This window comes from Thunnus thynnus, chromosome 12 (genome assembly GCF_963924715.1).
Source record: "Thunnus thynnus chromosome 12, fThuThy2.1, whole genome shotgun sequence".
Taxonomy (NCBI): Eukaryota; Metazoa; Chordata; class Actinopteri; order Scombriformes; family Scombridae; genus Thunnus; species Thunnus thynnus.
Genome location: NC_089528.1, coordinates 3,812,961 through 3,833,539, shown reverse-complemented (window position 1 = coordinate 3,833,539; position 20,579 = coordinate 3,812,961). Strand labels below are relative to the sequence as shown.

Genomic DNA, 20,579 nt, shown 5'->3' with positions numbered 1-20,579 from the left:
TTGTCCTCGTTACACTTTTACTTCCTATTTAGCTCAAGTATTTCTTAATCTGGACTGGTACAATAAGACTGCATTACAGACATACATAAACCTTCTAAACATGAAAACCACAACATGTGGTCCATGAATGACCACTCTTTAGTGGCACAATCACAATGATTTTGGCACATTTTTCTCATTATGGGCCTAACAATGGAACATAAACCCCAAATTTAAATCATCTACAAATATAATTTTACATCCATATCAAAATATTGACTTCATTATACAATATAGTGATTTTTCTCAGCCTGTTTTGTACAAAATGTTGACTATCAGACCCAGATTCACTAAGCCCCTCAGCTGCTAGCTAAGAGTGGACAGTTAAAACCCTGCCTGTGCACTAAACTCATTACCAACTGCAAGTGTAAGTTACTTCCTCAATGGCTCCCTCCTGTCGTCAAACCATTTAAAAAGTGGAACTTTCTTTAATTTTTTCGTTCAAAGTTAATATCTCAATTACAATTTAAATTTAAATTGGGAAAACTAATCAACAGTAAATAAGCAGACAAGTCTGATTTCTTCCTGTCAGTGACTCAATTTGCATATAGGGGTGGAGCCAGCAGGAATAGGAGGCATGTCATTCCTTTAGCAGACTAAATATCCTTCTGAATTTTCCTCCAGCAGCTTTAAGAAGCTCACAAGTGTGTATATATTATATATTTCAATTATAGATTAAATATGTTTATGTGTATAAAACCACTAGTGACAGTGAGGGAGATGTAATAACACTGGGCATATTGAATGAAGGTTTAATCTGTTTCATTAAATAATTTGTTGTGCCACTTTGTGAAAATAGTAAATACTACAGTATTCTTTACTGTATACAGCTACTGCCTGCTCTCTCCAAACTTCCTGCTAATATTAATAATGACAGCAACAATACCAAAAGGCACAGAACGTACCAAACTAGATCACTGGATACCACAAGAATGGGCACAGAAACCTTATTGGATCCATTTCATCAAACAAACCAATCAGGATATTTGCTTGAAAGCTTTATCTGTGTCCATTCTTTATTGTTAGGTAGAAAAGAAAATGTGTCTAAACACACTAACACACGTAAATGAGTTGAGTAGGAATTAAAAAGCATCTGTCACATTCAACCATATACTCTTGTTATACCAGCCTGTTTAACTAAACTCAATATAATCAATCTTGAAATATAGAATATAAGTTCTCTTCACTCACCTATTGTGCATTCCATTAAAAACATCCAAACACTGATAGCTCCTTACAATGCCATTAGCATCATCATCATCATCTCCAGCAGCACCATCACCTAATTATTCATCATGACCCCTATAGTACAAATGTAATAAGCAAAGACACATTTGACCAGAAGTGAAAGCTTACATAAATTATATAGATATGTACACAGGAATAGCTATAAATATCCACTGTAATCTGTCAGACTATTATTTTTACACTGTCATCAAGCTGCAGTAATTGTGCTTACTGTATTTCCTCAAATAAAAGACTGTAGCCAATTAAAAGCTGGGTTTTTGATAATGGCGGGGGGCGTGGTCAACACGAACAAATAAAGGCCAGCCCGAAAAACAGGCCGGTGAAAAAACAAGGGTGGATAAACTCCTGGTGCCTGTTATATAATGTTCATGCCAGTTAAAGATCAATAGTAGTTACCTAGATGTAACTCCAGTTCTATGAGTACATGTGTAGCCCTCTAGCCGACCATCACAGAGAGGGGAGGGGAACAGAGGAGACGTGATATTGTTTAAATACCGGGATAACGGCATATATTTTACTAATAATGACAGCAGCAACACTACATGAGCATGGGTGGCCAGGGTAACCAGGGTAACTTGGCTAAGCTGGCAAGCATACATCCATGAGCATGCTACAGCTAAGGGGTGCACTGCCAAAATGTTCCAGGTGGAACTCAAGCACTAGAATTATTGTTCCACACGTTGAAGTAAGTGGATTACTGGTAATGCAGTAACAAAAATTTAACAGAGAAAATGGAAGCAGATCAGAAAACAAGGAGGCTTCGTACTGAAATATGAGCAAATATAATTATCAAACAGAAGGGATTAGAAATAAAGGCCTCTCTCTAATATAAACCTGCCTTCCTGGCCTGGTTCCTTCTGCAGTTGAGGTAAATAAAGGCTCCGGCCACTATTTGAGGAAATACGGTACATAATTTCTATGTGATCCAAACATGAGGATCTTTGTGTTCCCAGGTAGGTTGCCATCAAAATTCTGACTGCTGACAGTCATTACATACAGTTCTGTACTTACACAGTATATCTATGTGACTAGCCCACAGCCACATGACTTTTCTTTTGATGGCACTTGGGCACTACATTAAACAAAAAATGTAAACACTGAAAAGTAGAAAATAATGTCTGTAATATTGTCCTAATGATGTGCTGTGTCTGGTAATCAGTAAACAAAACATTTAAAAAGGTAAAAATTCAATTTTTTTTCCTCTAACATCCTCTCAGTAGAAATGTCAGAAAGTTTTATACTTTACACTTTTGTTTTATACTTTATGAATTCAATCCCACATGCAAAATACTGATGCAATTTTGTGTGGAATATTACACAGAGACAAACAGAATATTGGGGCCACAGTTTCAGGGGAAGAAAGAATACTTATAATTTTATGAAAACGTTGTAATATGCATATAAAGAAAAAATAAAGATTTTACAAGAATTAAGTCATGATTGTATCAGAAAAAAGTTGTAATATTATGAGATAAATACATAATTTTACAAAAATGTTAAAATATTAGGGAAAAAGTCATACATTTACAAGAATGAGATGTTGTAGTTTATAAATGAAGATGAAGTTGTAATTTTATGAGAAAGTTGTAATATTATGAAAATAAGATTGTGATTTTTTTAAAGAAAAAATATTTTGACACTAACTTTTATTTTAAGATTCCCTTGGAGTAACCAGGTGAGAGCAGTTTGTCAGCTTGTGCATCACAATGAGGATGGTGGAGGATCTGCATTTATAGGTTTAAAAAATAAGCACCTTAATATCATAGACAAACACAAGACTTTTGCAAGAAAAGTTCGTAACCTTATGGACAGTTAGGCAATGGTAAAACATGCATACATGATCTAATCTACCCAATCTAATCAATAAATATATAATTTTGCTGTTTTCTGAATACAAACAACCTTTTTCTCTGTATACTATATCTTTATATTATGACTTTTCCACCCTAAAAGTATGACTTTATTCTTGTAATGTTATCACTTTTCTCATATTATTATTGTAAATACATGATTTTATTCTTGTAAAGATTTGACTTTATATTATAAAATCAAGGCATTATTCTTGTGATACTATGTAATTTTCTTTCTAAGTATGATGTTATCTGGTAATGTTACATTTCATTGTAAAATTTTGACCTTATTCTTGCAATCTTACAACTTTCTACTGCAAAATTACAACTTATTTTGTACTATTATGACATATCATTGTAAAATTATAACTTTATATTGTAAATTTGTTTCATGTAAAATTATGCTTCATGATGTCTCAAAATTGTAAATTCTTGTAATATGACTCTTTATTCTTGAAATATAATGACCTTTTCTCAAAAAATTCTTTTAATACATTTGTAAATGTATGACTTTATTCTTGTAATAATGTATTTTCTTGTAAAATTACACTTTATTATTATAATATTATATTTTTTCCCAAAAGATTAAAACTCTCCTTTGTAATAGTAAAATTAAGACTATTCTTGTAATATAATATGACCCTTTTCACAACAAAATTATCTCATAACATTGTGACTTTTTTCTAAAAATATTACAACTTAATTCAAGAAATCTCAGATTATTTTTGCCCAGCAGTAGCCTTAATACCTTGGCTAAATTACACCCACAATGCTGGGGCACATGAAGGGTTGGTAAAATGAATCAAACTTGGAAAAAGAAATGGTTAACTAACATCAGTCTTGTGAGTATGAGTATGGTCTGTTTTTTTTTGGATGATTCACATGCTGCATGTGTCAGTGTACAGTACAGCTACTACACAGTAAGGATATTTTATATACTGCACACCATTAAACAACAGCATGTAAAAAACAAAGCATTTGTTTTACTATATTTAAATACAATGTATGCCCCATGATATTGTTCTCATTCAACACAAACACAATACCACTGTGAACAAAGTGATACTGTTATTGCCCAAAAGGGACCCCTCATAGCCCAAACACCAGACACTATTAAGACCATGGGTTTCATTTTCACTGTGGCCACCCAAGCTCATATGTACAAATACAGCACAGTTATGGGCTTTAAAATGCAAATCCCCATCTAATGGCATGTGGTTACACTGTAACGTTTATATATTGATATGTGACCTGTGTTTGACAACAGGATGAAAGCTGAGAATATATGTATAAATATTAGTGATAGAAATGTTCCCATACACAGCTGACCTATCAGTCAGAGGAGAAGGGGGCAATGTCATTAGGCTGAATTCATCCTTGATAGCTGGGAGCTATGGGACAGCCTGAGGAGGCTGGAGTCTCTCCTTAAAAGTGAGTCAACGGTCAGCAGTTTATTTAGCCCATTATCTTTGTGCCTATGAAGCAAATGCACTCAATTTGTTAGATTTACAAAAAATTAACTGGCATGTCCAGCAAGATAAAAAAGAAGTAGAAGAAAAGTTGAATCAAACTCACCACTTAAGATGGACCCTGACTATTGTCCATCCTTATAGACCAGTTGGAGACTGGGGGCAGGGCTAATTGTGTCCATACTCTATGGGTTTTGACCTTAAGTAGATCATGGACCTATTCCTTATAGGTTTTAATAAGCCTACAGCCCCTCTCCAAGCAAGACACATTTTATTCCGTTTGGTACTAAACCAGTTGGGAGGCTGGAGGGACACAAATGGCCATATAGTATGCCCTAATTGGCCTGGTGAGAGGTTGTGGATAGGGCTAAGAAGCCCTGTTGGCTAACCCTGGGTGGTGGACTGATTTAACTGAATTTCCTTTAATTTTTGGCCAAAACAGAAGTTCTGTATGTTGGCCCAAGAAGCAAATCTCCACTGCTAGTATGCACTGGTTAGTCAGGGCAAATCTTCATTTCAGGTGTAGATGGATGAACTTAACACTGAGCATATCATTCTTTATAGGCCAAGCCCAGAGTTGGAGGTGGAGTGTGAGTCAGGATAGGGCGGGGTAAGGTAGGGGGAGGAGTTGGGCCCGGGCGGCTAAACATCCCCTGCAACTGCCTGTTGGGATGATTGGGGTGGATGGGGTTGTCTTGAAAACTTCGAAGGTTTTCATGGAAACGGTTGCTGCTCTCATTGTCGAGGCGGTTACTGTCGTCACAAAGACGGTGGTTGTTGTGGAGGTCGGGGGTGGGCCCTCGATCGGGGATGTGGACAATGTTGCTGCCACTCTTCCTTCTCAGGGTGGATTCACGGCTGGACGAGGCAACCGACTGGCAGTCTGAGCCGCCATCGCTGCTGGCAGCTGTCCCTTCCACCGGGGTGACCCTGATGGTAGTGACGGCTTGAGGATGGGGATGGAAAGGAGGAGCAAAGATGGCGGTGGGGGTAAACGGCAAATTGGAATTGAAGTTAGCATGAATGTTGTTAAAGTTGGGGTTGTTGGGATTAAAGTTGGGGTGCTGGAAGTTGTTGGGGTTATTGGGATGTAGTGGATGTAAGGGATGTACAACATGTGGATGGTTGGTGTATACACCTCCTCCACCACCTTCTCCTCCACCTTCACTCTCCGTTTCGGTCCCTGTCACACTCCTCCGTCCATCCAATGACCCTCCATCTCTCAGTGAATCACAGCTGTCCGTATGTCTGTTCAGGTCATTGAGGGTGAAAGCTGACTGTCGGAGTGACGGTCGTTGCTCTGGTGGTTTCCATCGCCAAGAGCCACTTCCATCAGTGCTTGGAGGTTTCACCACTGGTTTGTTTGATCTGGACTCTGGGTGGGCTTCAACACGGACTATACTGCCAGATCTTTCCAAACCTCCTCCTAAAAGAACAAAAGAAATTAGTGACTCAATAGTATGGCCTTCTACTGCCAATGTAATAGCAATAATCATCATGATCTTGAATATTTAAAGCTGCAATATTATCACTATTTTATGTTAACAATGGGTCAAATGACTATGTGTAATGTGAAAGGTGTCGCTAGAAGGGACGAAACCCCCAGAGAATTATCATCAAACTCTGCAGTTCCCCTCTAGCATCTTTCAGCTCATTGTTTTTTTTTATGGCCCACAACTTTACTGTTTTGGTTCAGTCTCAATGCCTTCACCAAATTTGTTTCCAGCAGCAGTGAGTGTCTTGTTATCAGGTGAAACACACTAATAAACCCAGCATACACTACCTGCCAGCACCAAACAGTAGACACAGTTACTGACTAGCTCAGGTGGACAGAAACATGACTTCAAATGAATGCTAATGTTGCTTTGTGTCTGCTGGATGTGTAGATAGGCAACTGTTAGCTAACACATACCCTAATACCCTGTATAAGGTGATAATATGTCAGTGTTGTGTTTACAGGTTGTTGCTCTGACCGAAAGTGGTAAAACAACCAATAAATTGATTGGCCATCTAAAATAAAGCCTCTGTGCTCATAATGTTGTAACTACTGCTAAGAGGCCAAGAAGAGCTAAGAAGAGTCCAGTCTATGATAAATTAGGCCTCACTCCCTGCCATCCTTCATACTGTCCAAACCACAATCAGTCTTATGTCAGATAGAAAGTACATAGCTAAAGTAGCTGCTTCCTTCTGCTTCCAGTCTTTGTGTAAAGATTAAGTAAAGACCTACCACTGTGCTGTGAGCACAGAGTTGATACTGAGATCCATCTGACTCTGAAAATGACTGAATGCTGAACTTAACTGATCATTGGCTCTGTTTTATGTCCCTGTCATGTTAGTTCAGGCATCTAAATCTGATGCAATCTGCTCTAGATTTAAAAAATCTAATCTAATTTTAGTTTTTTATTTATTTAGGCACAGTTCTTATACAGCTGCTTGTGTTTAGACAACATTTAGCATTTGAGAACTTTTTGCTTTTTTATTAAAACGAAAAAACAAAACCATGTTGATAAATCTCATAGTAAGGTGTTGAAAAGGTGTTATATTGGTAAATTTCAAATTGGAAAAATTTAAATGATACCCAGACATTGCAAATGAATGGGTGTAACAGGCTATGAAATGTGCTCATCCACTAAAATGTACATGTTCATAATGAAATTTTTCTGTGTATCACTTTCAAACATCTGTTTATATTTGTCTAATAAACAGAAATGAAAAGAAAGGATACATATGTTGAAAGAAACTTTTATTCCTACCATCTACCATGGTCATAAAATTTGATCTCCATCTCACTGGAAGAGCAGGACTCTCTTCTATTTTGTGTCATAAACAATCTATCTTGTAGTGTTCAGCAATAATACAAAGTGCAGGGAAGGGCAGTTAAGACTGCCAGTCTTCCCTGTGGGTGGCTAATTTGTTTATATTAATGACACTGATTTCTCATTAATGTAGTAATGATTCATTGATGTTAAAATTCTACATGTAGTAATCTGTAATCTGTTTCACCGCACACCATATATATGTATATAAGACAACTCTTTGAGCGGTACAGACCTCCCACTGCTCCGGTGGTGGAGGCTGGTGGTGATGGGTCCTGGTCCGTCAGCGCTCGGTACCGTATGGATCCTGTGCAGCTGACGGTGCTGCCGCCATCCTCCGACCGAGGAGAGTGGAGCAGGCCCTGCTGTTTGGATAAGGCTATCACCTGGAATATGAGAAATACAGTGAAATGTGAGCTATTCCAAATTTTGCTGCTGGAATACTTACTCATTATTACTGACCTGCTTTTCAAGTTGCTGGAGTATTACTAATGATACTGTTACAGCTGTCCACAAAACATACAGCTTGTACTGAAGTTATGTTATTTCACAGTGATAAAACTAAAAATTAAAGTAAGGAAAAAAGTAGGAAAAAATGTCAACAAACCACTCTTCTCTACAGCAAATAAACTCAGTACATCATTATCTTAATCACATGGAGGTTAGAGCATCAACACAACTACATAACTCAGTGCTTCAGTATTTGCTACTTCAGAGTTTGTTTTATCCATTTTTTTCTGTAAATAACTATTCGATTTGTATTAAAAAGTTAATCATCACACGGTTGTTAAATCTGTCAGGTTTGAGCATATTATGCTTATTTTTCTAATATTCTTTTCAAATAATTTTGAATCACTATGCATATAAGATTATTATCACAAAACTGATTATAGCACATAAATGCCGTTATTTGCTTGTAAGCAAATCTTCAGTATCTTCAGTCTTTTGCTCTCATCAGACCTGTGTACACGGTGCAGCTGAATTATTTTGAGCCAACTCCAGTTGCAGACATATCAACTATGGGCCATAGAGTAAGATTATTTTGCTAAACAAAAATTATTTTTGTTATTGACTAATCTACTTTATCTGATTTGTGAATTAATCATTGAATTATTTGATCTATAAAATAATGACATGACAAATAAATTATCAGAGCCCAAAAATGATGGCTATACATGGCCGACCAACGGTCAGAACTACAAAGCCACAAACTATGGCATTCAATTTGCAATGAAAATCAGAAAAACCTCATATTTAAGGAGCTGGAACCACCAGACCTCTGAGAAATTTACTTGATAAATGACTTCAATTAGTAACCCATTATTAGAACTATAGCCCGCCCGATATAGTATATTGGAGAGTTCAAACAAATCTGATGATAATCTATTGGCTGACATTATTTTTTTTTACACAACCCAGAACATAAATAAACATTTCTGATAAGGTTCCCTTAAATTTGTTTTTTTTTAACCGTTGTGACCGTGAAATATGCTGGGTAGGACATTTTACGGTTGAAAAATAAACTCTTCACTAGTCTCTGGTGGACAAACTATACAACGGTGACACTGTTTCGAAACATATTTTTGGCATTTCTGTTCTTCAAATTTTTGGCCGATTTAATCTAATCAGAACTGTTGCTGGTTTACTGTTATGTTCATCAGTTAATCAAGTCAACTAGATAGATAGATTGAAGTCGGAAGAGAAAAAGAAGGATGAACCTGCATGAGACGAGGCTGTCCTCCAGCACTGAGTGGTCTGCAGGGTATGGTGGTCTTCTCCGCCACTCTCAGCCACTTTTCTCTAACTGACCCACCCCCATCCATAATACTGTCTTCTGATTCACTTTCCTGATCCCTGCAGTTGGGGTTTTCCTCCTCAGGAATGTGAACCAACTGGGAGGATCCGGGCCGGGACTGGATGGACACTCTGGCCCCACCAGCCAGCCCTGTGCTGCCATTATGGGCCATGTGGTTATGATTGGCCATAGGAACAGAGCTAGCTGCTAGTTTCATATACTGAGCTGGGATGTGGCCCCCAGCACGCAACTCTGTTTCCTGGCCAGTTGAAGGCAGGTGGGTTACACCGCGGAGCTCTGCCTCCAGGCCCATGGCAGAGGGTTCAGAGGAGCAGCGCAGTTCCATGTTCCTCTGAGGAGATGAGGAGGAGGTTGGTCTTATTCCATCCATCACCTGCAGGGACAGCTTCCTGTTGTCATTCTTATTCTTCCATTGGCTGAGAAGCTGCTTGGATCGGGTTGAGTCCATCGAGGCGTGGATGGAGGCGTGACGCCGAGGAATGCGGCCCTCCTCCAGTGAAGAGCCTCCATGGGACCTGGAGGAAGAGCCAAGGAAACTGTGTGAGCAACAAGACAGATTGTGGCAAGAGTGCATCTGCATTTTATTGAAGAGACCTTGTGTGCTCATTTGCTCAGTGTTGACCACAGCCAAGTTACCATTGTGCTAACCACAACCTGATTAGCTGAAATGAACAACAACCACAATGGGGGAGTATTATGGAGCCTGGCGGGTGTCATACAGAAAGAAGACAAATTTGTGCACATAAATTACAAATTCATGCTCTTGAAATAATCTACTGTTCTCTCAAATTAATAAAGTGGCGGCACAAATTACTAATTTGTACCCAAATTAACAAATTGTTTTCCCAAATGATGAAACATATTAACATTATGTGCTCTCGAATAAATCTTGGACACAAAGGTGAAATCTTCATCTTGGCTCCTTACATATAGAGCCTGACCATATCTGGAAGTAATTTGTGGGCACAATTTTCATTTTCCCCCATGACACCTTACCAGAATCCATAGATAAAGGAAAAGAAACAACAAACACATTTTGGTCAACTCCAGCTGCATATCTGTATATGTTGTAGCCTGTTACTGTTTGTGCAAAGCTACTATAGTGCCTAACATTTATTATTAGCTCTATTGTTGTGCTGTGAATGGCTGAATTTGGACTGATTTTGCCAGTAGCAACTACAGTATAACACAGTTAGAAAGTGGAGTCTTGCACATCATGATGAATCAAATCATTTCTTGCCCTCTCTTTCAAAAGCAGTACATTGTGTACCACAGCACTTCAGAATTTTGTGATGGAGAAAATGACCCAGCACGAAAGCAGTTCCCACTGATGCCCTTGTGTCTGAGAGAATCGCTATCAACTAAAAAGAATGCCTGAAATGAAATGAGCTTGGGGAGTAAATAACACATTTGCTTACTGCGTTGTTCTGGACCATTTCAGATCCATAAAAAATAATTAAAATGAGGAGCCAAACAGGACCACAGGGGCAGTTTGACTACATGACAGGAAGAATCCACATCGCAGTACCACCTCAACAACTCCCATGTGTGTCGGTGCACATACGTCATACCAAAACTGCACTGTTTCTCTAAGTCATTAGTGACACCCCCTACTGTCTCTCTTTTTAAAATCTGGGGCAGTCAGGACTTTGGTGAGTTACTCAAAAATCTGTGTGTCATCCAGGAGGATTCCAGTTAATTGAGGAACTTCCACCATGTTCCACAGAGCCTCGTGTGTCAGTGTTGCTTTAGTGTGGTGCTCTGAAAAATACTTAAAATGAGTTGTTTTCTCAGTTACACCCACACAGACTTTCATGCTTCATCTTCAGATGAACAGGCAATTTACATCCTGAATCACTGTTCTGCTTCTCTCCATGTTTCTACCAAAGACAAAGATGACAGGGGAACAAACCGATTGCTTGCAGTAGTATACAGTATATTCCAATAAAATAAATTGTCTCCACATGGTCAGACTGAGTCAATTGTGTTGAATAACGAGTGATTATATGATGTTTTGCACCATATGCAAACAGTGAATGATCTACTCTGATAAATGGTCTGATCATGTAGATGAATTTATTCATTATGATATTCCCTCCATGCTATGGCACAGAGGACAAACAGCTGTGACAAGACAAGCTGTTCAGATGAATTAAACCTTTCAGTCTCAATGTGTAGCTATGCTTGAGTCAAAGATGGTTGTCTCAGCCACTGTGTGGGGTATTACTGCTAAATGAAGTGGATGGCTGAAAGGACTCATCATCATCAGTTAGCATTTAGCCCGCCCATACCCTCAAGTACCAGACCTTCCCCTCCTACTCCTTTAGGGAGATACAGCTTAAAATGTCCACAAATCATTCACAAAAACTTTCATTTGTGTATGAACCACTTCTGCAAAATCCTCGTGCCTCCAGCTCCAGCTAACTCAGTGCTACTTAGCCATAGCCAAAGCTTCGGCCAAATAATGTTCTACCCAGGGTCCTTAAAGAGGATTACAAAAATTTGCAGCTGGTAGTGGCTGCTGTCTGCAGAGCTGTAAGAAAAAGCTTAATATTAGCTTAATATTAGTTAATATTTATATCAACAATAAAAAGGCAAGATTTGAGACTCAAACTGAAAAAGTGTCTTCCTGAGGCTAACATTATCCCGTGGGCACTGTATGCATCTGTTACTACATTCAACACTACTCAAAGGAACTGCTTGATAAATCCTAGGCTTATCCTGCAGTAGATAAACCCAAAAATCTACTTCCTCTGGCTGCTTTGTGTAAACTGTAAAGCATTTTTCCACCACATTGAAACAATTAGTAGCTAGCTAGGCCAGCTAGTAATAAACTGATATTGGGAATGAATAATCCTGGTAATTCTCACCAAAGTCTGCTGCCATTTCCCAGGAAATTAACCTCATTAACGCTACCATGCCACTGTTGTAGACATGGTCTGATCTTAACTTGTTGTCACTGCAGTAAACTGGATCAGCTTATTACCTGCAGCAGTGTCCTCCAATTACTTTGCATACCAAAACGGCAGTTTACAGTTTGGCTGTGTAGGAAAATATTTTTAGATGACATTAACAAAGCAGGGAGCAAAATCTGTAAAGGTTAACTATGCAGATGGTTCAAACAAGTGGCTCACTCAGATAAGCAGGCCTCTAGCTCCAAATAAGAGCAGCAGGGCTGATTGCAAAGCACCATTCAAAAGGTGGAGCATCAAGTGTAGACAATCACCTGAAGTTAATGATCCTGTTCCCTAAACCACAGACACAACACACCAAAATGGCAGCATGTGTTGGACTTTCCTTCCCTGCTAATACATGCATTCATAACTTCAGATCAGACCAAATTTAACCACTTGGATATTAAACTAACTTTATCTCACACGCACAGATTCTGGTCACATTAGGCCTCTGATATACATGCTTTCTTTTACAGAAGCAGAGGCGACTTTGTAGCAATCTAACACCTGCTATTCTGCCATGCATATTTGACACTGTGGAGCGGCATAGTGACATCATATCGATGTGGGCAGTTGTGGACAAGCTTGATGAGTTTCTCTCTTCAACAGTTTACACCATTGAGTCTGCTGTTGACCTTACTTTCTGATACTGCCCCTCGCTGGTCATGTGCTAAATTGCATCTTACGGATGCGTAGCTTTGACCTCTGAGAACATGCACAACCAATGCTCCGAGGAACACAAGACACGCGAGGTAGAAATGATGCGCACTTGCAGTTTCACCACTGCTAATGTTATTTCAAAAGCTCTCTTTTGTGGTTGCACAAATAACACTAACTCCAAGCTCTTTAGCTACACCCCACTGGTGATGTTCTTAACTACAGTTGAATATTGGCGCTTTAATTTAGAAATGCAAACAAACTCTTGCTTTGTTGGTGTCTGGTTATAAATTCCATCCAATCAGAATACAGAAATTTCAGTGACCATGGTATTTTGGACACAGCTGATGTGTTATGGATAAGCAAAGTTGGAAAACCTTTTTTTCTCTTATACCAAACCTGTGGATAAAAGATGAATTAAAAACAGTTACCTTGGCAGTGTGCTGCTGCTGAAGGTCATCATGTTGTCACGGTTGCCTAGGGGACTGGACGGACTTATCACTTCCACCTCAGCACTAGCTCTCTTCAGATTGCTTAGAGAGGGCTCTCGGTAGGAGGAGCTTCGTGTGAGGATCGGCTCTGCTTGGTTGGGGGACAAGGTGTGGGATGAGGTCCTCGTGATGATGGGCTCTGGTTGGCTGGGAGCCAGGGTGTGGTGGCCTATCAGAGAACAGCACGGAAAGGTCAAACTGCTGAAGTCAAGTCAAAAAAATGGGGGATGATTTTGGTGAGTGAATGAAAAAACATCATATAGTTAAAATAAAAATGTTAAGACTGCTTGGTTTTGAAACAAAGGGTCCATGTTACATTCTCTGCTTAAATTCTGAGAGTGTGGGTTTCATTTTCTATGCAGGTATGGTGTTTTCAGTTTCAAGTTAATTAATCTTAGTCTTCTAATTTTACATATCATGATCAGTTTACTGGTCATGTAGAGTACTAGTCAGCCAGCCTTTTACAACAAATATGCCTTTCATTATAACTTAACTTGCTGATATCAAGTGCTGGATGTCCAAATATTTCCTACGGTTGAATGACCCCAAATTGGAGATCCTCATAATTATTCCTGGTGCTCCTAGCACCTGCATCATTAACAGTCTAACATCTGCTTTGGGTGCCACATCTAAAACCGGTAAACCCAATCTTGGTGTAATTTGGTTTTATTTGAATGAGGCATAACACCAAGACAAACAAGATCTGCAAAGCAAGGTAGTCTTCCACTTCCACAAATGTAAGCAGCTGATGCAAACCTTTAGGTTTACAGTTAGTTTACAATTAAGTGACACTTTACTGGATAGTGTCTGTGTGATATTTAGTGGATGTTCAGATATCATTTTTCAATTTGTGGCAGGCCCCACTGGGTCTTATAGTACTGTTTCTTTAATTAAAGGACAGGTTCACAGTTTTTCAAGTGTGTCTTAAACCAACAGTCAGGTGTCCATATGAACAGTGAAAGAGGTTTTCCTCGCTGTAATCATTCCTCCTGTTCATACTGACTATTAAAAGATCCCCCTCAAATGTGCTTTCAATGTAAGTGATGGAGGCCAAAATCCACAGTGTGTCCACACAGTCATTTTGTGCAAAAATACATTTACAAGTTGATGTGAAGCTTATATGAGGCTTCATCAGTCTGAGTTAGTCATATCAAGTGGATATCTGCCACATTTACAGTCTTTTTAGCATCAAATTCCCTCTTTGTGTTTCCTCAGACAGTGTTTCCCTGTTGAGCTGTGGTGGAAGTATAGTAACAAAAAGAGGGACTTTGACACTAAAAAGACTGTAATGTTGAAAGAAGCTGAAGCTTCATTTTAGCTTCAGATAAACTTTTAAATACATTTTTACACAGAAGGAGCACTATGGATTTTTCCCCATCAGTTACATTGTAAGTGCATCATGAAGGGATCTTCTAATGGTCAGTATGAACAGGAGGAATGATTACAGCAAGAAAAACATGTTTCAATGTTCATTTGGGCTCCTGACTGTTGTTTTAAGACAGACTTGAAAAACTGTGAACCCATTTTTTAAGTCAGTTTCGATGTAATGTCTTGGTCTCCGTGATTTGCTTTTTTCAGATTTGTATTAGGGCAAACATATATCTCCACTGAATTTTTTAATGGCATTTCACCTTGCTCAAAGTCATTGCATTGTTAGTACACAGTGTACCTGTGCTCATTAGCACACTGAGATGATGCTCAGAATTGTAGGACTGAGCAATGTCGCAGCACAAGAACCACATTAAAGTACACATGTTCAGAGGTTTTTTACTGGTCATATCATAACATGCTTATGTGTGCAGTATTTTGGCACGATGGAAATGTATTCTAGCAGCTGACATATTGAGTGATGTGATCTGTAATTCTAACAAACACGTGGCATCCATGGCTTTACCTGGGTGGCTGTTGCTGATTGCTGATTGGCTCACATTGGGGAGAGAGGAGAGTGGGGGCTCTCTCAGGGTGGGGGGTGGCGGCTGACTTCTGGACCGATCTTCACTGGGTTGGAAATTCCCCACTGCATACACACCCTGCATACAAACATACACAGTGAGCCATAGAGGAGCATGAGGCAAAGACATAAGTATAGAACTGAGTTTGGCAAATCCTCAAGCCAACATCAAAGCTTTTACTAAAGAATTATTCAAAACTGGATTTGTTTCACTGCAAGTGGAGGTTATGCAACATAATCATTACCAAAAGTACAGAGAAAATCATTAAGAACAAATAATTTACTGGTTGTCAGCAAAGTCAGAGGTAACAATGACCTAGTTTGAACTGACAGTTCTGTATCAGAATAGCAGATGAGGTTTGGGCCATGTAGTCTATAACTTCAAGGTGGTACATTAAGTATTTTGTTTCTCAAAATCAAGACAGATTTGTCTGCAGTCATTCTGTGGCTCTGGCATTTTGTGGGCTGAATTCTCTACTGAGACTAATTATACACTACATAGAAGACTCAAATTATCCCACAAGGCAAAACAAAAAACTGGTGAACAAGTGAAGGCCATTTACAAAACAACAGCTAACTTCTTGCAAAATGCCTCATTCAAGTAGTGTCGCCAGATCTCAAACCAGTTGAACACCTTGGAGATTTTGGACTGACATGTTTGACAGCGCTCTCCACCACCATCATCAAAACATCAAATGAGGGAATATCTTTATGAAGAATGATGTTTCTCAGCCTTGGCATTGATTCTACAAGTCTCTGAACTCTTCTGGAGGGATGAACACCATTCTTCAAAAAGATATAAGACTGTTTCTGTTTTGTGTTGTCAAGTGGTCAGCAGATGTACTGCCAAATGAGCCAGAGTAGCACTGATGCACTGCAGTACAGAGAGTGGAGGCTGCCAATCTGCCTCAATTTATGTATTATTCTTTTAATTGCTCCTCTAATGATAATGCAATGCCAAACAAAGCAACTTAAAATAGCCAAATGAAGCCTGTACTGTGCAGAATTATTGCCTGTAGAACAACTCTACATAGTGCAGAAACACATAAGGGAAGAATAAAAATCCTACCTTTCCTATATCAGTTTACACTCATTTGCATAACAATTGCAATCATCCCGTATGTATAATGTTCTTAGTTTAAATAACTGGTGATTCTACATCATCTGATGTATAGTTGATATTCTGGACTAAAACCTCACCAATCTGTAGCAAACGTTTATTCTTGCAGGAGAAGGCTGAACAACAAATGAGTAGGCCGGTTTAGAGGGCTGTGTTGGTGTGTGTGCATGTTGGCTCACAAGTGTAATTGCTTTAGTTCAGCTCATGTCTGTGTGTGGGCGTGTCTATCCGAGTGTGTGTGGGCTGGAGGGTGATGGTGTGTGGGAGGTATTAAATATACTGCATGCGTATCCACCAGTTTCCACACATGAGTTGAACAACCATGTCTCCTTTCAGTCCATGAAACTACACTGAACCACATGTACTACAGTAACAATAGAGCATATTACATTTATATAATATGTCCTCTGTGGGAATTAGATATCTCCAGTTTAACTATTAATTTTAAAATGCAACCTAGCACAAACATATTGAAATGTTTTATTTTGCAACCTCAAACATAGTTCCAGTTTAACAAGTCTAAATCTGTGTGTAAGCTCAATTGAAACTTACAGATATACTAGCCCATCACATTGCCTGTTAGGTAACCACTACAAACTAACTCTAGAAGGAGAAGTCTGATGATATTCTATCTAAAGCTCCACTGTTGTCCAAAAACTATTAAGAACACATCAATGAAGCAAACTATTGTACTGGAAGGACACACACCGTCCTGCTACCAGAAATACTCAGTAGAGCATCAGATGTGGATAAATCCACCGCTGAAAATGCACAATTTCCTCCTGTTTAAATAACGTTTGATAAAAACGACAGTGAACAGCTGTTTTAGGATATTACTGAGCCTCTTGAAAAAATTAAACTACATATTTGTGAGCCGTTCTTAAAAGATTGGCTTGGGGCTAAGGGGAAACGGACAGGGTAGGGAAAGTAAAATGAGAGACAGATTATTTGACAAAAAGTTAATGCTAGCAGTTGAGGTGCAATGTTCATTTCCTTGTTTTATTTAATTTATTTGTAAGGGACCATGTTCAATATAAATGTTGCAATTTGATGTAACAGAGGCCATTTTCATCTGCAGCCCAAAGGCAGATCTCAAGCTACTGTAGTAACAGAACTGCACCTCTTTACTGTATGTCCTCTGATTGGGTGATCCGTTGAGTTATGGCTTTCACAGAGAATGTTGACTGCCCAAATGCAATGAAAAGGTATAGTACAGTTTTATGGGAGATGAACACAAGTAAACAATGTCATGTAACGTAGGAGGGTTCAAGTCATTTGTCCAGAATGTTTTAAGTTTTTTGTACAAGGATGACTGGTTCTCCAGCCTGTCTCCAACATGTAACACAATAAGACATGTGGGGAAAGATCAAAGCATGCATTAACATCTTGGCTGCATCTGTACAGAGACCATTTTTAATTTTCCTGAAGTTTTCCTCCTCTGTTTAATCCATGACAGGGCCTCTCCCTTGATTGGTTGAGAGTAGGATGGCTTTGCATTGAGGTCAGCAGGTGCTCTATGGAAACGATGCTGCCATGTTCAAAGATTAGTCAATTAGTAGATTTCTCCTCTGCTGGTAAAGTATGTATTTTCTGACAGCTCAAGCTACACAAAGAAGTTTGGGGAAGTTTGAAAGCTTTTTAACAGTCTTTGCTCAAAATTCTGCTCAACAACAACCTGCAAAAACCATCCAAACACTTGCCACTGGTTGACTGCATTACCAGATAAACAGCAATGGCTGCTCCCAGTAACCATCCACAGTAGACATCGACAGGGTGGTTCCTGAACTGGATGATCCTGGTTAACCCGGCCAGGATGGCCAGCATGACGAAAGAAAACACCAAGAGAGGCTTCAGCAGCTTAGCTGAGTCTGTCAGCACCGTGTTGAAATACATCTGAAATACACAGATTAAATGAACTTTTAATGTAATACAAAAAAACAGATAATCCCACACCTGTGACATATCCCACGTATTAATAATATCATGTTATATTAATTCACAGTTCATTTGAGCACTTCATCATTTTTAAATCATTTAGGAAAACAAATCTGGACAGTTGAACACTAGTTCAATTTCTAATGTGTGTGTGTGTGTGTGTGTGTGTTCACTTACTGAGATGTAGACAGCAGCAAAGGCAGCCAGAGTTGCATGTTGGGAGGGGAAAGACTTTCTATAAAGAAAGAAACAGAGAAAGACAGAATGTTCTTTATGCTAATTATAATGTTCAGACATCTAAGGACAATGCTGAATATTCATCTGCAACAGCGAAGTGACTTTCAAAGAAACTTGGAGGTGTGTGTGTGTGTGGCAGCTTGAGCAGGTGTGTTTAATAAATGCAGTGCATGAGTGCATGAAGGATAACAGAGAGGGCAATAAGGTTTGGACCTCTCATGTGTGTTGTGCCAGATAATACAAAGAAATATATTCTAGTAATAAACTAACAGGCATATTTTATACATCGTGCTGATACTACAGTGTACTTTATTATACATTTTGATATGGGCTTTTGAAAACTGATAGTGATACTAATATGTTTGTATTGACGCTACTGGTCATGTAGAATTTCAGCTAATACTGAGCTAACACTGAGTTCAGATATTTGTGCACCTGCACAATCAAATGCAATAAAATACACCTGCGTAATCTTTGTGAAACCTATAACATTGATACTGTGTTGGAGAGAGGCGTTGATTCATCTCTATGATTGTTTTTGTAGTTAGTGTTTATATTGCATTGGATATCACTATATTGAAATATGTTTTTTTTAACATTCTCTCTCTCTGTCATGCATGTTGAATGGGGTGAGACAAAATATCAAGAACATTGATACAGTATAATGCAGTCCAACACTCAAACAAGGTTTCAGCAAAACCTGAACATTTTAAGTTCCACAAATGTAGGATTTATTGCAGGGCTGGAGTGTACATATGTGAGCGTTGTCATACAAATATCGAAGCCTCTAAATAACATTTAGACCATACTGCATGGGACACGGCATCCATCACACACATTTTTGCATTTAAACTTGCACTAACTGATTTTTTTGAGGAAAGCGGAAACAAACTGTAAAATTTTTTTAGCAAACCGTTGCCAAATTACACACCCAGTAGACATGGAGCAACTATCATTAGTGAATGGATTATCATTCATTTGGAGTCGTGTTTCTGTTCACCTGATGAAAGTCTAATATTCACTTTTTTTAGTTCTGTTTTGGTCTTCTTCAGCTCCTGAGGGAAATATCTGGATCTTTAGCTGCTAAATGCTCCACTATGTTCACTAGCTAGTCTTTAACTGTGTGTGTCTGCTGTTTGGTGCTGAGCAGGTAGTGTACATTGGGGTTTCAGAGGTTTTTCTCTGAAAAACAGCTGCCTGCTGCGTCTGGAAATGACTGATGACAGCGGTGAGAGTGAATCAAAACCAAAAAGTTGTGGGCCAGAAAACCAAAATAATGAGCTCAAAGACACTAAAAAGGCTTCTTAGAGTTAAGGGGAATGACAGAGTTGGGTGATAATTCTCTGTGGGTTTGTCAATACAAGCAAAACCTTTCACATTATACATTGTCATTTGATCCATTGTTCATATAAAAATAGTGATTATAGTAGCTTAATAATAAAAACAGGGTCATTTATGGGGTCATGGAAGAGCCATGTTTGTACCTGCGTTTTCATACACTGAAGACCAGTGTGTGTACTGAAAAATGGACACCTTTCTCAAAAACTGCATTAAGACTTCCACGCAACTGTTGTAGATATGGTCCAGCCTTAAACTGCTGTTATTACAGCAATGAATCAAATTTACATCTGCAGCACTTTTTCCAATTACTTTTCACTCTAATATGGCAGCTTACAGTCCTGCTGTGTGGGAAAATACCTTTTAGATTAACTGAATAAAGCAGAATGCAAAATCTATGCAGATGGTTCAACAAGTGGCTTAATCAGAACAGTAGGACTAAATGCAGAGCAGCGGATTGGAGCAGAGGAACACTAACATTACAACTAAATGTCTCAAAAAATGCTTCTGTTCTTGAAACTACTGAAATACGCTTGAATGCGATGGACATTCCTTCTCTGCCACTGTACCCATTAATTACCTCGTCAGTTAAACACTTCCACATAAGTCCGTCAGATATAAAACTGGTAAATCAGGCGTTTTGCACCTCAAAGATAAA

General features: G+C 38.8%; 1 protein-coding gene across 1 annotated transcript in view; it reads right to left on the bottom strand.

Moving 5' to 3' along the window:
• Window positions 1-2,801: 2,801 nt before the first annotated feature.
• Window positions 2,802-20,579, bottom strand: part of LOC137193612 (phospholipid phosphatase-related protein type 4-like) — a 42,185-nt gene continuing 24,407 nt past the window's right edge. Inside the window, exons 5-11 of the mRNA XM_067604845.1 lie at window positions 18,524-18,581; window positions 18,131-18,304; window positions 15,235-15,370; window positions 13,281-13,509; window positions 9,141-9,753; window positions 7,658-7,808; window positions 2,802-6,032 (exon numbers count right to left, since the gene is read on the bottom strand). Coding sequence (XP_067460946.1) covers window positions 5,158-6,032; window positions 7,658-7,808; window positions 9,141-9,753; window positions 13,281-13,509; window positions 15,235-15,370; window positions 18,131-18,304; window positions 18,524-18,581 — 2,236 coding nt within the window. The 3' untranslated portion in view covers window positions 2,802-5,157. The remainder of the gene's footprint in view (window positions 6,033-7,657; window positions 7,809-9,140; window positions 9,754-13,280; window positions 13,510-15,234; window positions 15,371-18,130; window positions 18,305-18,523; window positions 18,582-20,579) is intronic.